Genomic DNA, 17,308 nt, shown 5'->3' on the forward strand with positions numbered 1-17,308 from the left:
ATAGTTAAGATTTATAGTATATTTTATTATTCTGTGTATTGTGGGATGCCATGTCCCTGTTTTCAGTACAATCCTGTATATTATCTTCGTCGCTCAAGGGTAATGTCTGTTCTTATCAGAAGATATTTATGTACACAGATTCTCATGCTCTTGACTCTATGTTGAACTTTTCTGACCATGTATATATATGTAGTTGTTGCACATCTTTCAATAAAAGATAATAGTTTAAAAAAAAAAAAAAAAACTCACCTTTTCAGACAAGCATACATTCTATTCTAGGCTATTTCACTGCAACCTCTGACCAAGCTCTGCTTTTTGCAGAATATAATTTAAAGTGTACCTGTAGGGAAAAAGTGCTCAAAGCAGATATTCACCTTAGAAGAGGGAAACCTGTGAATAATCCAGAGGCTTGCCGTATCCCACTCGAGTTTGCCTTTCCAGCACACGGACCTACCGAAACTCTTCGACAACGACTTGCCAGAGAGGTTTGCACAGGTGCAAGATGGCCTGTGGCTGCGCAGAAGCATGGAGCCACTTTAGAGGGTCCCTGGCCAGTGGCGCAGCTACCCCTATTGCTACGCCACTGTCCCTGGCAGTGCCAGTGGTTTGGAGGAGGACATGGGAAGCCTCTGAAAAAAATCGAGAGGCTTCCCTCTACCGGGGTAAATATATATGACTCTCCCTATGGTATTAGATTTGATTTAAAAAAAGCACAACCTTCTGATATACACCTTATATATTGCCCAAAATATACAGGTAGACTGCTTGATCATCTTCCAAATACAGGCAAAACTCAAAAAATTAGAATATCGTGCAAAAGTTCATTTACAGGTGAAACATGAAAAATGTACATATCATGCAAAAGTCAATTTATTGCAGTAATTCAACTTAAAAGGTGAAACTAATATATGAAATAGACTCATTGCATGCAAAGCAATATATTCCAAGCCTTTATTTGTTATCATTTTGATGATTATGGCTTACAGCTTATGAAAACCCCCAAATCTCAGAAAGTTAGAATATGGTGAAAAGGTTCAATATTCTAGGCTCAGCGTGTCAGACTCTTAAAGGACAGCTGTATTGAGAAGAATATGGAGGCTGCCATATTTATTTTCATTTAAACAATACCAGTTGCCTGGTAGCCCTGCTGATTTTTTTGGCTGCAGTAGTGTCTGAATCACACCAAAAATGAGCATGCAGCTAATCTTGTCAGATCTGACAATGATGCCAAAAAACACCTGATCTGCTTAATGCTTGTTCAGGGTCTATGGCTAAAAGTATTAGAGGCAGAGGATCAGCAAGGCAACTGGTATTGCTTAAAAGGAAATAAATATGGCAGCCTCCATATCCCTCTCAGTACAGTTGTTCTTTAATCAGTTTTAGTAGTAAGTTACTAAGTTCAGAAGTATTGAAATAAATTAACTTTTGCATGATATTCTAAATTTTCCGAGTTTCATCTGTATAGTGGAGGCAATGTAATAGCCAGAGCCTTCTATAGTAGAGGCAAATTCCAATGGCTAGAGGCTGCTTTAGTGATGGTTAAGTGGGAGACCTGTACAAGGTAAAGGGAGCAGTCCATTTTATCACATGCTGTATCTGTGGATGGAGCTTAAAGAGAACCCGAGGTGGGTTTGAAGAATATTATCTGCATACAGAGGCTGGATCTGCCTATACAGCCCAGCCTCTGTTGCTATCCCAAACCCCCCTAAGGTCCCCCTGCACTCTGAAATCCCCCATAAATCACAGCCACGCTGCTGACAAACAGCTTGTCAGAGCTGGCTCTGTTTATCTCTATAGTGTCAGTCTGCTGTTCTCCCCGCCTCCTGCAGAACTCCAGTCCCCGCCTGCATCCCTTCCCTCCCTGCTGATTGGAGGGAAGGGACGGGGGCAGGTACCGGAGCTATGCGGGAGGCGGGGGAGCAGCTGAGACTGACACTACAGATGTAAACACAGCCTCACAGCACGGCTGTGATTTATGAGGGATTGCAGAGTGCAGGGGGACCTTAGGGGGGTTTGGGATAGCAACAGAGGCTGAGCTGTATAGGCAGATCCAGCCTCTGTATGCAGATAACATTCTTTAAACACACCTCGGGTTCTCTTTAACTAAAGCCAGTTCCATCCTACAGGAAATGACCAGAAGAACACAGCTCCAACCTATGCTTATGACTATGTCTTGGTCATGTTCTTAGAAGGGCTTGATCCACAAGCCAGGGGTGCTAACCACTGAGCCATCTACTGCCCTTTAATCATAATAATCACTCACTGGATTTACAGTATGTGGTGTTTTTCTAACTTTTATAAAAAAAACACCACATTTTTTGTGTGTTTTTCCATGGTCGAGTGAGATTATACAAACTATCATGGATTAGTCATGCAATGGTTAAAGTCACATACTAACCCCACAGTCAGCAACAGAAGGAAGTTGTGTTTTCTTTAATAATCGCATGAATTTACATTTTGGCAGTTTGGACAATATATGAAAAAAGATCCATAATAAATAAAAAAAACTAGTAAAAATTCATATACAAAATCTTTTTAATACAAAATTAGAAAACAAAAACATTTTCATCCAGCTATCATTTTCTGAAAATAAAAGAAAAAAAATGACATTTTTTTCCTCTTTACAACCATGACACCATTTACAACCATGCACACATTCTCGTTATTGACAACCATGACAATAACCATGGACAAACTTGGCGTAAGTCTCACCTCCCTGCTTGTGTAATTGGCACTTGGCTTTCTGAGACGTCTGCAGAAGTTTAGCAATCCAGATACTGTCCTTATATTTATTGCAGGAAGAGGTTTTTCAGTTCTTGTCAATTACATTGCATTATACATCTGTATAGAAGTTAAGAATATCAATTTTCTATCTGTTTAACATTAATATAACCATGTGATTACAGCAAGCAGATCCTCCTACTTAGCACGCATTTTAAGTCTTCACTCACTGTATTAGCATATGCCAGCATATTTTTGTTTTTCTTTTGTTCTCCCTTACAACACAAGTGGAGCTCTAGATTAAATCAGTAAATATAATATATACTCCAAACTGGAAATGAACGTCAAATGCGACGATCTGAAGGCATTTTAATATTCATAATTTAGACAACAGAGTCATCAGTCTATATGAAGGTCTGACCAAAACAGCAACCGAACGTGTGAATCCTCAAGGTAACTGCAGTTACTGAACTGCTCTATTTTAACACAATATTGTTGCCAAGCGATGGCCCATGGACCCTTTTTGTCGTGGAGCACTGGCTTGGAAGTCCTTATTTCTTGCTCTCCATTTGGCAGCTTTATCTTAGGAAATCCTCTTCATGATTTCTTCAGCAATGGTCAAGTATGCCTTGGCCTGCAGAAAATAAAAAGTATGCCACTGATAAATTGTAAGTTCAAGTATAAATCAACCACCCTAGCCAATAGCATGACTCTCACTCATCGAGTAATATCACACTTCAGCAGACAACAAGATACGCAATGCTGAAACTGGTGGCTCTTGGGAAAACCAGGGAGAAAGGAGGGGGGGGGGGGGAGTTAATATTCTATGTACCAACAGAATACTTTATAAAAACCCCACAAAATTTTAGAAGGCACCTTGTATGTTTTTAGAAATGGGAAATGGACAGCTATGGCACTGCTGAGTTAGTTCAACAATGTAATGCAAGTTGAAGAGAACTGCAATGAAACATGTAACCACACATAACAGCGTTGAAGTGGAGGTGGAGGGCACATGGCCGCTTCCACTGGGACCAAAATTTGCAGTGAGCGTATTCTAGTGTGGAGAGTTGAGGCACCGGCCACTGACGTCACAATGGCACTGCCTCTTTCTTTCATGCTATGGTGTTGTAGATTAACTAAAAAAAAACTTTAATCTTAACATGTGCAGATAACATGCACCACTTACAGTATGTTGCATGTTACACAGGCAATGTGTAATGCTTGTGTGCATAAGCAATACTGTCTGTCTACAAATCACAAGTGTAATGCTTGGGGGTTAAACTTTGACCACCCAGAGCAACAAGACTGGTAGCTGATTAATGGAAGAGGCTACACAGGCTGCCCAGAGCAACTGCAGCTCTGGGCTTCCGATATCGCTACAAATAAGACACAATGGCAGCGCAGTGCGATGTTGCGCTGCCCTTGCGATAGCAAGCATTCAGATACAAGACAGGACTATAGATTGGAGTGCAACTAGACAAGTAAGACACAATGGCAGCGCAATGCGATGTTGCGCCGCCTTATCGATAGCAAGCGTTCAGACAGGTACAAGACTAGATTGGAGCGTAACTAGTGGGAAACCACAGCTCACAGTCACGTCCACAGAAGCAGAGCAAGCAGGCTAAAAACAATCACCAGCAAGCATTCACACAGACAAAACTACAGGAAAGAACATAACTAATACCAACCACAGCCTATAGTTATGTTCCCAGAACTAGAGTAGTAGGAATACTACCAGTCACCAACGTGGTGATGGCAGAATCCAAGCTATCAGGTTAATGGACTCCATTGACCCACCGCGGATGCAGCGAATGTCCATCAGGCATGGGCACTACACAAACAATAATACAGAAAAATAATAAACTGCTCAACTAATGGATAAATATATATCAGGAAGTCTCCATATATATTTATCAAGATATATCTAAAGCACAAGTAATAAGGTCGCATTGAACTACAATAACAGAACTATACAGAGTAGCACAGTGCCCAGCAGACCAACAAAGTGATCGCTATGATGGGCGAGGTCTAAAAGGGGGGACAGACTTTTATGCCGGCATCGACCAATGGATGCAAGCATGCAAATCTCCACACAGCTGAATGGTAATCATTCAATCCTGAGCTGGCTTGATTACCATTTGCTAGCTGGTTGTGAATGCAAAGGACTCCCATAGGAAATACATGCAGTATTATGTAACAACATGCCTGCAGGAAATCCAGGGCTATCTGGCCGCAGCTCAGCTGTAGTAAGCCATTGGTGGAATGATGACAGCATCCTGAGACCAATTTTCCTGAGCTGCCCATAACTGCAGAGCAATTGCAAATGACAATGTGACTCATTGCGAATGCACAACTGAATGCAAGCAGATAAGGCAGAACTGTCCGTTTGCGGCTCCACCGCAACGGACAGAACACGCCACAGGAGGAATCCTTACACAACGTAAGTGGTGCATGTATATAGTGCATTACGCAATTTGAGTAACAGGCTACACAACTTACGTAAATGGCAGTAATTTTGACATGTGCTATCTGCACACACTGAGATTAGCGTTCTGTAGTGAATAAATCTGGCTATCTCCTATTGTTGCCATAGTAAGGACACTGTTGGCCATGCACTCCAGGCACCCACTTGCACTACAGTGCTGGTATGTGTGGTCACAAATGTTATTGTAGTTCACTTCAACTTGCATTAAATTGTGTTGAACTAGCTCAGCAGTGCTGTATCTGTCTACTTTCCATTTCTGTGAACTAATCTGCACCTATTGGTCCTGAGCATTATGATGTTCAAAATCCCCTACACCCAGCATCCAACCTGCTACAAACTGTGCACTGAGTGCAATTTCACCCGCTCACACTGGTTTACCTTGTACATTTTTAAAGATATATTGAGCTTGGGCTGAGAAAAAAAAAATCCTATCAGTTCACATCTGTGCATTATAAGGATTTTTGCACGCCACAGGATTTCTCCACAGGATGGCCAATAGGCAGCTTGCTGATTACAGAAGATGATTCTTCTTCCAGGCTTCCTAAGTGCCTTGTGGATGATCAGGCTTTGTGTGCATCCATCTGTCCTATGTGCCTCCTTCTGTCCCCCTTTGTTCCTCCTTCTTTCCCTCTTTGTGCCTCTCTCTATCCCCTTGTCCCACTATCTGTTCCTGCCCCCTCCTGTGCTCCCCCAGACCAGTGTGTAAAGGCAGAGTACAGCACTGCAGATCCTGTGCTCTAACCTCCCCTCTGGAGTCCACCAGTGCTGTGCCTGTGCGACCATACTGTCTGTTTTCTGCTCCCTCTAGTGCTGGCTCTCCTCATGAAGCGTGTACTCATGCTACATGTGGTAGGAGATGCTGGGCACTAGGGCTAGTGGTGAGCGGATGGCAGAAGCACAGTACTGGACTCCAGCAGAGAGGTAAGAGCACAGCTTCTGCTGCGCTATATTCTGCATTTACACTCTAAGTTGGGGTAGTGCAGAAAGGGTGTGTGTAATGAAACACAACAGGATCAGTGGGTTGTTTGTATCTCAGGGACCATACGGCACATGGATTATTTTCTCTAGAGTGTGGGTGTGTAGTTTTTTTTTTGGGGGGGGGGGGGGGTGTCACAGGAGCCCTAGTGGCTGACCGCACTTAGCCTTCTAAACGGTGCCAGCGCACAGATCGTGCGAACTCTGGTCGCAGACAATGCGCAGGAACCGTTAAGAATTAGCCGCAGACAACTCAGAAGGGAGCCTGTGAGACACGGGTAATTACAACGTACACACGATTCCACGGTATCTGCCACCACCACTGGTATGGGCCAGTGGACCCGATTTACTGACTGACTAGTCCTGCGAATAAAACGGTTAAACACACGGTATTCTGTCTAGCCAACAACAAACAAACAGTAGCGTATCTTCAGAGACCCGGGATCAGTTCTGTGTGTACTGATAAGCAGGGTAGCGGAACAGTGAATGACTTGGAGAAAGTCTTTTATTCACAGCAATATAAATAATTAATATATACAGACAATTATTAAAATCAACAATTATTAAAACAGTAATAGCCAGTATAAAAAAATAAAAGAAGGGAGAAAAATACTTAGTTCCTGGAAAGATGTCCTTTAGTGGGAAAAATCAGAGTTCTGGGTTTCAATCAAAGTTCAGAGTTCAGACCAGGTGGATGCCAGCATATCCTCAAGCTGGCACCGATGAGTTCAAGATGTTTTCAGGGTGGAGGACACTGAGTTTGGGTCCTCTGCCATTCTTATGCCCCTGATTCAGTAGGAGGGAGTGAGGGCGGGGAGCCACACACCCCCTTAGAAGATGAGATGAGCCCTCCCCTTGTCCTGGGGACCAGAAATCATATCTACCCATATATGGGCTCTATCTCACAGAACCGTACAGGTCAGGGCAGATTTATTAACATTTTCAGGTCTGTCTCGATTTACCCAGCGCCCTGATACCAGACATGAGGGGTTGGACCCCTGTAGTATCATCAGGGCACTTTCAAACTGCCTAACTGGCAGTCCTTACTGCAGAATGTTCTGAAACTTCCTCAGAACCAGCATCGGGACTCATGCTACACTTCCCCCACGTTTGGCGAAGCTGCCATCTCAGGAACCCCAGAAATATGACAGATCTGGGAAGTTATGGATTATGCTATGAGACTCAGGTTATTCAGGATGTGTTCTAGCTGCTAACAGCTGACTTCCCTTTGATCTTTACCAGAGAGCAAGGTGTCAAGACCTCCCGAGGATTCGTAGCCTGCCTGGCTGCACCTAGGCATCCTGATCACCCTTTGGTTAATTAACATCTACATGAGATCAGCTAGGTGTCACCTGGTTCCCAGAACAGAAAGGGGAATTGTGCCTTCCACAGGAATATGTCCAAGCTAATTAACACCTCCCCCCCAGGCTTTCACTTCAGCTAAGACAGATCCCCCAGCTGTTCCTAGGCAGAGGGATACTACACATCAAATCTTGGTTCTATTGATCTAAAGCGCAATCGATGCAGGGAATCGAGTGCGATCGTTCTTTTCTTCACGGGCGGTTCCAGGACGCGCCTGCGGCCCCGCAACCGGCCGTGACATGTAGTATCCCTCTGCCTAGGAACAGCTGGGGGATCTGTCTTAGCTGAAGTGAAAGCCTGGGGGGGAGGTGTTAATTAGCTTGGACATATTCCTGTGGAAGGCACAATTCCCCTTTCTGTTCTGGCAACCAGGTGACACCTAGCTGATCTCATGTAGATGTTAATTAACCAAAGGGTGATCAGGATGCCTAGGTGCAGCCAGGCAGGCTACGAATCCTCGGGAGGTCTTGACACCTTGCTCTCTGGTAAAGATCAAAGGGAAGTCAGCTGTTAGCAGCTAGAACACATCCTGAATAACCTGAGTCTCATAGCAAAAGCCATAACTTCCCAGATCTGTCATATTTCTGGGGTTCCTGAGATGGCAGCTTCGCCAAACGTGGGGGAAGTGTAGCATGAGTCCCGATGCTGGTTCTGAGGAAGTTTCAGAACATTCTGCAGTAAGGACTGCCAGTTAGGCAGTTTGAAAGTGCCCTGATGATACCACAGGGGTCCCACCCCTCATGTCTGGTATCAGGGCGCTGGGTAAATCGAGACAGACCTGAAAATGTTAATAAATCTTCCCTGACCTGTACAGTTCTGTGAGATAGAGCCCATATATGGGTAGATATGATTTCTGGTCCCCAGGACAAGGGGAGGGCTCATCTCATCTTCTAAGGGGGTGTGTGGCTCCCCGCCCTCACTCCCTTCTACTGAATCAGGGGCATAAGAATGGCAGAGGACCCAAACTCAGTGTCCTCCACCCTGAAAACATCTTGAACTCATCGGTGCCAGCTTGAGGATATGCTGGCATCCACCTGGTCTGAACTCTGAACTTTGATTGAAACCCAGAACTCTGATTTTTCCCACTAAAGGACATCTTTCCAGAAACTAAGTATTTTTCTCCCTTCTTTTATTTTTTTATACTGGCTATTATGTTTTAATAATTGTTGATTTTAATAATTGTCTGTATATATTAATTATTTATATTGCTGTGAATAAAAGACTTCCTCCAAGTCATTCACTGTTCCGCTACCCTGCTTATCAGCACACACAGAACTGATCCCGGGTCTCTGAAGATACGCTACTGTTTGTTTGTTGTTGGCTAGACAGAATACCGTGTGTTTAACCGTTTTATTCGCAGGACTAGTCAGTCAGTAAATCGGGTCCACTGGCCCATACCAGTGGTGGTGGCAGATACCGTGGAATCGTGTGTACGTTGTAATTACCCGTGTCTCACAGGCTCCCTTCTGAGTTGTCTGCGGCTAATTCTTAACGGTTCCTGCGCATTGACTGCGACCAGAGTTCGCACGATCTGTGCGCTGGCACCGTTTAGAAGGCTAAGTGCGGTCAGCCACTAGGGCTCCTGTGACACTACACATCAAATCTTGGTTCTATTGATCTAAAGCGCAATCAATGCAGGGAATCGAGTGCGATCGTTCTTTTCTTCACGGGCGGTTCCAGGACGCGCCTGCCGCCCCGCAACCGTCCGTGACAGGGGGTGTGACCCAGGACTTCTTGCCTAGAATGACAAAAAGGCTAGAAGAGCTCTTGCTATGTAAGAACTTACCAAACCACCACCCACAACACTGTGTTCAGTGTGCTCTGGTCAGAGTCCTTGTGCTCAGCACTCATTACCTGTTTTAGCTGCACCTGACTGACTAACAGAAGTTTCAAGAGATACACACTCCTTTCATCGGGCTAAAACAATTGTTTTAGCCTGATGAAAGAGTATGTATCTCCTGAAATGTGTTACAAACATTTAGCCATACAGTTTTATCCACAATCATTGTTGAAGCCATTTATTCAATGTTACACTCATCATTCCAAGCAAACTACACTTAAGACCAACCCGGCTTTCTGCGAGCCGAATAGTGTGGTCACACCGCATTGCCTGGTCAATTGGTGTCCTTAACGCTGTTCTCCACTCCCCCCGGCATCTCAACGCATCAGAACCACCTGCCTGCTGTGCACTCTGTAGGTCAAGCAAGCGGGACAGGATTACACACCACTTGCAGCCTCCAGCATCTGCCGTGTTCTCGAAAGGGAGTGTGATCAACAAGTCCGGTTCCTGGCTATCGGGACACAAGTGCGTCTGCTGGTCTATTTCCATATGGGCACACCAGCTACACCTAAAAGGTGAGATCTGTCTACGGTCGGCTGGCCACCCAACACCACCGACCACTCTGAATCTTTTAAGATTTTAAAGCAAATAGGACATTTTTATAAGTTCAACTAATCCGCTAAAGCGCATGTGCTCATGTGCTATGAGAGCACTAATGCACACACACATATTTAAACCCTTCAGCTTATGGCATGAAGTGATTAAAGCACACTTTGAGTACTAAAAAGACAACAACAGTGTATGATAAAAGTATTGTGTCAGTACTCACCTCACTGCTGTCAGGAGCAGATATCACCACTGGCTTTCCCAAATCACTGGTTTCTCTAATGTTAATATTCAGAGGGATGTCACCTAAGACAAAATTAATTTAGAAAATCAAGAAAGGCAATTGTGAAACAGCCACATTCTTTATTTTACTACTACGTATTACTTATATAAAACAGATTTGTTGGAGGTGTGGTTGATGCAAACAAAAATAAAGAGGGACCTTAACTACTTCGCCGCCAGGGTACAGTATATCTACGCTCCTTTGGACTTCACTTCCCCGCCCGGAGCGTAGATATACGCACCCCCCGCTGCTACCGCCGCTGTCCGCGCTCCCGCTCACACTCCCGCGATCGTGCACGCCGCTGCCCGCTCGCCCGGAGATCAATGAACGGGAAAATCCATTCCCGTTCGTTGATCTCTGCCCCCGCAATGATCGGCATGCTTCTACGAGAAGCAGCCGATCATTGTGAAAAAAAACTCAGTTTCCCAGCCTCCCTTCCTGCAAGCGTCCTTCCAACGCTTGCAGGACGCCTAAAAAAAAATGTGGCCATCTTGTGGCCAAAAAGTAATACTACACCCAAACATTTTTTTCACATACAAATAAATTATTTTTACTATTAATTTTAACTAATTAACTCCCACACTCCCCAATTGTTATCAATATTTTATTTTTGAAATATTAAAATAAATAAAAAAAAAATTACAATAAAAAAACAACTTAAATAGTTACCTTAGGGATTGAAATCTTTAAATATTTATATCAAGAGGGTATAACACTGTTACTTTATAAATTATGGGCTTGTAATTAGAGATAGATGCAAAACTGAAAAAAATGCACCTTTATTTGCAAATAAAATATTGGCGCCAAACATTGTGATAGGGACATAATTTAAATGGTGTAATAACTGGGACAAATGGGCATATAAGTTACATGGATTTTAATTATAGTAGCATGCATTATTTAAAAACTATAATGGCGGAAAACTGAAAAATAATGTTTTTTCTTCCAAATGTTTTCCTATTTTCCCATTAAAACACATTTAGAATAAAATAATTCTTGGCATAATGTCCCACCTAAAGAAAGCCTAATTGGTGGTGAAAAAAACAAGATATAGTTCATTTCATTGTGATAAGTAATGATAAAGTTATAGGCGAATGAATGGATGGAGCGCTGAAAGGAGAAAATTGCTCTGGTGGTCAGGGGGTAAAACCCCTCAGTTGTGAAGTGGTTAATGACATATAGTATCATAAATGCTTTTTATATCTATATATTGCTATATCTTGGTATACAGCCTATCAAAGTGAACTAAAATTCTAAATGCCACATATATTTCCAGTCATTACTAGCAAATAGCAATACATAGGCTTTTTTCATCTTTTCATGTTTATGTGAAGAAAATATGACATTTACAGAGACCAGTTTTCACTATGGGCATTACTATGGAGGACTGTGTCTAGCACACCCAGCATAAGGAAAAATCTTCACTGGCTCTAATACTGTGAGTAAAATGTGCTCAGAATGATAGAAAGCAGAAATATAGCTTCAAATGTGTGTAAATAACCTTAAGCTGCAGAGCTCTGTGTGCCTGATCCTCTGCCTCTCTCTCTGCCTCACAGTGTAAAGTAAACAGTCTACAGCCAGGGAGATCTCATTATTAACGAAAGGGGGGAGGTGGGGGGGAGGGAAGCATCCAAGTAAGGAAAAAGTACAGGTCTTCTTTTCAGATCCTTCTCTGTATTTATCTGTAAAAACCCTCAGCTGTTTGCATATGATATGTGAGAAAGCAGTCAGGGCAGTAACAAAGTAAATCATTCCTTTGTGAATAGTGACAGAGAAGTGTAACCTAGCTACATGGTATAGCTCTAGCATCGATGCCGACACAAATTGTTACAAACAGCTGGTAAACAAGGCATTTTTTTCCCACACAGGCTGTGATGAGAGACCTCTAAAAAGCTTTCTAGTGCTGCTGGCTAAATGCTCTATAGATATATGGGGTTTACAGAAGAACAGTTTCTTTGATTGTTGTTCTTTAAAATCAAAATAAGAATCAGGGACTTCAGAAAATTCCATTTAGGATCATTTCTACAGATAGTTATTTAACCCATAGGTTCAATTTCACTTCAGGTTACCTTTAAGTATGGGAATCTGGTTTAGTTTTTGATGTGCTATGGAAGCAAACAGATAATGGTACTTTTCTGCATAAGTACAGTTTTCCTCGAAGTATGCTTGCCGCAAACAGACCTGTGTAATGAAAATATCTTTCTGTTTTAACTTTGGATTGTCATGTTATTTAACTGTATTGACACTGCAAACTCCCGCCCAGCATCACGCTGTAAGCTGTATGGCTGTTTAGCGCAGTGCTGGACTTCAGGGCCGGCAATTCATATTTTTCTCTGCTGCCCTTTCAAATTATTATCATTTTGAGAAACTTTAAACTTCATTTCATGTATTCTTGACATAACCTTTGATATGTAACAGGTTTATGAGCTTGTTTTATCAATAAAGCCAGGGAATAGATAAGACCCTTTCTCCATGAGGCTGAAGGCACAGACAGACATCAAGCATTTTATTGCTAGAATGATCTTCCAAGATGATTTCAGCAGACATCAGACTTTATCAGCTGACAAATGCTTCAGGTCTGTACATACTGTAACTACATACCTTTAAACCCAGAAAACGCTCAACTGACAAAATACAATGTAAGCAAATAAAAAGCATCAACATCCCGAGAGGTGAAACTTCATCGTTATACTTCTGGATTATGTGAGGAGCCAAAATATTATAAACGTTGTACAGTATATCCACACTTTATTCATAGTAATCCTACCTAGAACATCCAGCCCGATGGAAGCAGCTAGCCGCCGCGCACCGTCTTCTCCAAAGATATGACTTTCATGATTGCATTTTGGGCATCGAAAAACACTCATGTTCTGTACAATGCCCAGCACCTGCGAACATACAGAAAAAATATCTGCAAAAGGATTTATTTCAAAGATAGCCACACTCTACTACATTTGAAGACATTCTCAACACATAGATGGTCTCAGAAGCACTGGGTTCCTGGTTTCCAAATAATTAAGAAAAAAAAAAACTTGCACTGGACAAGCCTATATAAACTCTTTTCCTGCAACTAGTGGTCACTAACCCATCTGCTCACTTTTTATGCCCTCACTTTCTTCTCACCAAGTCTACTCAAGTTAGGCCTAGTCACAAGGGTGACTTTGTTACAGTGACCTGTCACTAGATGATGTGACTAGTAGTTAGACTTGAATTAGGAGTGATCTGTGATAGGGTTACTCCTTCATAGCGCTAGTAACAGCCAGCTGGCAACTGGAGAAAAAATGTTTACAAATATTATGCATGCATGTTATTATTGATTTCTAAAGCGCCAACATACTGTGTGGTGCTGTACAGAGTAAGAAACAAACACGGGATACATAATATTACACATAATATGGCATGTACAAAATATCAACATAGTATATAATACTATGAAAAGACAAAAGAGAAGAAGAGCAGAAGAGCGCACACTGTGACGTGTATGAAAGGAAGGGCTAAATCACCAGGAAGCTGAAATCCAGAAATATGGCTGGTGCAATACTTGGCGATCACGGGTATTTGTTGTGTGTGTAAAATTGAATTTTTTCTTAATACACGGAATTGATATATCATGTTTGATTTCTGGGTCATTTGTTATATATGGTGAGTGAGTTATGGCTAGGACCCCAACTCTTTAAGCAAGAGGCTCCAGTAATGGCCATCTGACAGGTATGTACAGTATGTCACATACCACTGTTCAACATATTTACTTATTATTTAGCAGTCTTCAGTTACTGCATGTAGCAGAACCAAGCCATAGTCTTTAGTGTATGGGCCTTACAGAATTCCACTTCTTTAGGAAAGTCACCCAGTTTCAGCCAGTCACAAGGCAGACTGTTGTGTCATTTACTGAAGGAGTTCTGTTTCACAAAGTGACATGACTCGAGGGAAGGGAGTGCAGAGCCAAGTTCACAATGCTGGAGTGAATTGGAAAATAAGTAAATATAAGAGACAAAAACTTGGCAAAGGTACCCTAAGTAACTGGAAGGACTGGTCAATATACTACCTGAGTACTGACACTCCAAACCCAAAGACCCAAAAACATATTGGGGGGGGGGGGGGGGGGGGCGTAAAGAGCAGCAGTGGTGCTGACTCAGTCGGCTAATTAATTTTTGGTTGATTTGTGTACATGAGGGCTTAAAATTTTGCAGCTGCAGAGACAAAAAAGATTGGTGAACTTACATCAGTACTGGAGAGGATGTCCGAGGCCTACTGAGACTTACAGTCAGCAATTCTCAGTACTGACAGCACATAGATGGGTAATATGCTTCTTTGTTTACACTAATAGATACAAGCTGCCAATTCACTCTCTAGTTACAAATTAACAGCTCATGTATATAAAACGATCATGTGTCATGTCAGGTTATAAAGCAGCAGCTGAACAAACTAAAGACTTCACTCAGCATGATAAAATATGTTCCTCGCATGGTAACTATCTGCTCTATAACCCAATTCCAGACAAAGCTTATAGTTTTGTGTAGCGATCTGATAGAGCTTATACGTTTTCCAGCTGTTTGCTGGGAAACTATCTTTAGCTCTTGTTCTGGTGAGAGATGAAGAGAAACAGGAAGTCAGGGGTAAATATTTCCAACAGAGACAAAGACAGAATAGGGTTATTTTTTTTTATTTTTTAGAAGAGTGTAGAAGAGCTAAACCATGTAGACCTGCTCTTTGAACTTTTGTCATCTTTCATTTATTGCTACAACTCTATTGCTATGCTACTTCATCTGCCACCATTCAGTTGAGCTACATGTAACAAAATTGTGGCATTTAGTATGTTAAATATGAACTTTATGTCAGCATTTGACAAGCCATGCAATGAATAAGTGGCTGACAGATGCTGCATGTAGCTTCTAACAGGCACTCTTGCATGTTATTGCATGCATCCCACTGCTAGTCCCGGAAGCCTCAGCTGCCCTTAATGAGGAACTGTAGGGAAAACAAAAAACATCAAAAAAAGGTACAGAGAGGCATTAATGCAATCCAAAAAAGTGGACAAGGACCACTACACATCAAAGACCTAATTCCCGAAATTAAATAGTCACAAAAAGGTATGCAGTTAGGCCCAATCTGCTACTTACTCTAGATGAGGGTCCCAGGGGGATAGAAGATATATAAACCAGGGCGGCAGAAAAGGGGAAAACAGGAAAATGACCCAATCTGCTATTTACTACAGATCTGGGTCACAAGGAAGGAGGAACAGCCATAGATATCCAAACCATTAAATATTCAGAGGTCCACCAACCGGATCCATGTTTTTTTAACAAGTTTTTAATTGTTTTTTTAATGTATCAGAATTTGTTAAATAAAGTTTACTACATTGTTTCATGGCATATGGGAGTTGTAGTTCTTCCAATTAAGGGCACTTTTTGTAGTTTATGTGTATGCGAATAGCCCTGGCTTTGGTATTTGATACCTTTCGTATTATTCTTGATTTGCTCATATGTTAAGTTTTTTTCACTGCTTTAGCGTCACCCTGCGTTAAAAATGGGTAATGCAACGCAATGAAAACGTGCCACTATGAAAGGGGCCTGAGGAATCAGGTGTAAACTCATGTAATGCATTGTCTTATGTGTTAAATAAATGGTCTTATTAGGAAATGCCAACAATTATTCATTTTATTTTTTTGCTTTTTGTAGTCTTCGTTGGGCATATAGGTGTTATTACTTATTAGTTTACCTCTGCTGGAATATATATTTCATATTCTAATAATTATAATTTATTTTTCTGGAGAGTGACTGTATAACAGAGAGTGTCCACATTAATGATTGTTATGTCTAGGAGAACTCATGGAGAAGCATGTGATTTATTCAATCAGCTGATAAATTTACAAAGCTCCTGCTTTAGCACATGATCATGACTAGCAAATCAGAGACTTACATATCTATCACCTGACCAAACTGATCACATGCTTCTCCACAAGTACTCCTAGACAAGACCATCACTAATTCACATACCCAAGTGGGGTCAGGCATTCCCCACGTGTTCTTTGCGGCTGCATGTCTGTCAACCTAAATTTATGAGTACCCATTCAAGTAATTATTTTACCTATTCCTGCTACAACAGATTGACCTCTTGGGGTTTTATGTATTTCGGTTCTCTGGGAGGTTACTGGAAATGCTTTAGGGTTATCTCTCATAACTAGCCTGTACCCCATTCTCAATGTTAGTTAAAGTACTGTTGGGATGATTAATGCTGAAAAATAATTTACACCCAGGGAGGAAAGAGAGAACACAAACAGAAGGAATATTTTAGAAGAACTATTTTAGAAAGGTGGATCAAAACAATCTCACAAATTTTAGGCACAGAGCAACAGCTTTTAATGGACATACGAAAGGTGACAGGCCTGTGTTATAAAATAGAATGAAAATAGGTATAAGAAGTTCTTAGGCGTTTTATAAATCAACTAGTAGACCTAAGCCCATTTAAAAACGGGCTCTCAGGGCTCGTTTCCACTATTGCGGTGCGGAATCGCCTAAATTCCACCGCTGATGAAATCGCATGCAGATGCGATTCTGCGTGCGTTTTTTGCCGCGAATTCGCATGCGTGAGGGTATATGCGATTTTAACCATGTCACTGCCTGTGTGAATTTACATTTGTACCTATGCGAATTTGCGGCAAAAAACGCATGGGGAAAACGCATGCGATTTCCCTATTAAATACATTGCATGTGATTCGCATGCATTCCACTCGAAGGCAAATTCTGCGGCTCTTTTGTGCGGTTTTTCACCGCTGAAAAAAAACGCACCTCAACAACGCTACAGTGGAAACAGGCCCATCCACTTACATTACATGTGCGAATCCGCATGCGTTAGACGCATGCAGATTCGCGATAGTGGAAACGAGCCCTCAGTCTTTCTCACCGCCGCCACCGCATGTCAGCGTGAAAGCACATGCACCCTCCGCACGTACCTGCCCATAGCTGTCCGCACCCCCTTGCCCGTCCTCCTCCTGTCCCAACGGCTACACATGCGCAGTAGCCAAAACACACGGGACACGGACAGGAGGATGACTCAGGGACAGTTAGGGTTTTATTACATAGGATACTAATAATAT

General features: G+C 42.2%; 1 protein-coding gene across 5 annotated transcripts in view; it reads right to left on the minus strand.

Moving 5' to 3' along the window:
* Window positions 1–2,517: 2,517 nt before the first annotated feature.
* Window positions 2,518–17,308, minus strand: part of NUBPL (NUBP iron-sulfur cluster assembly factor, mitochondrial) — a 78,149-nt gene continuing 63,358 nt past the window's right edge. For 3 of the 5 annotated variants that reach the window (XM_068253459.1, XM_068253462.1, XM_068253463.1), the window contains 3 exons: window positions 12,980–13,100; window positions 10,153–10,235; window positions 2,518–3,355 (listed from right to left, as the gene is read on the minus strand). In XM_068253459.1, the coding sequence (XP_068109560.1) occupies window positions 3,305–3,355; window positions 10,153–10,235; window positions 12,980–13,100 (255 nt within the window). In that variant the 3' untranslated portion in view covers window positions 2,518–3,304. Of the gene's footprint in view, window positions 3,356–10,152; window positions 10,236–12,979; window positions 13,101–17,308 lie in introns of those variants that run through there. The other 2 variants (XM_068253461.1, XM_068253460.1) reach the window with 2 other exon arrangements.

The sequence above is a fragment of the Hyperolius riggenbachi genome, chromosome 9 (genome assembly GCF_040937935.1).
Source record: "Hyperolius riggenbachi isolate aHypRig1 chromosome 9, aHypRig1.pri, whole genome shotgun sequence".
Taxonomy (NCBI): domain Eukaryota; kingdom Metazoa; phylum Chordata; class Amphibia; order Anura; family Hyperoliidae; genus Hyperolius; species Hyperolius riggenbachi.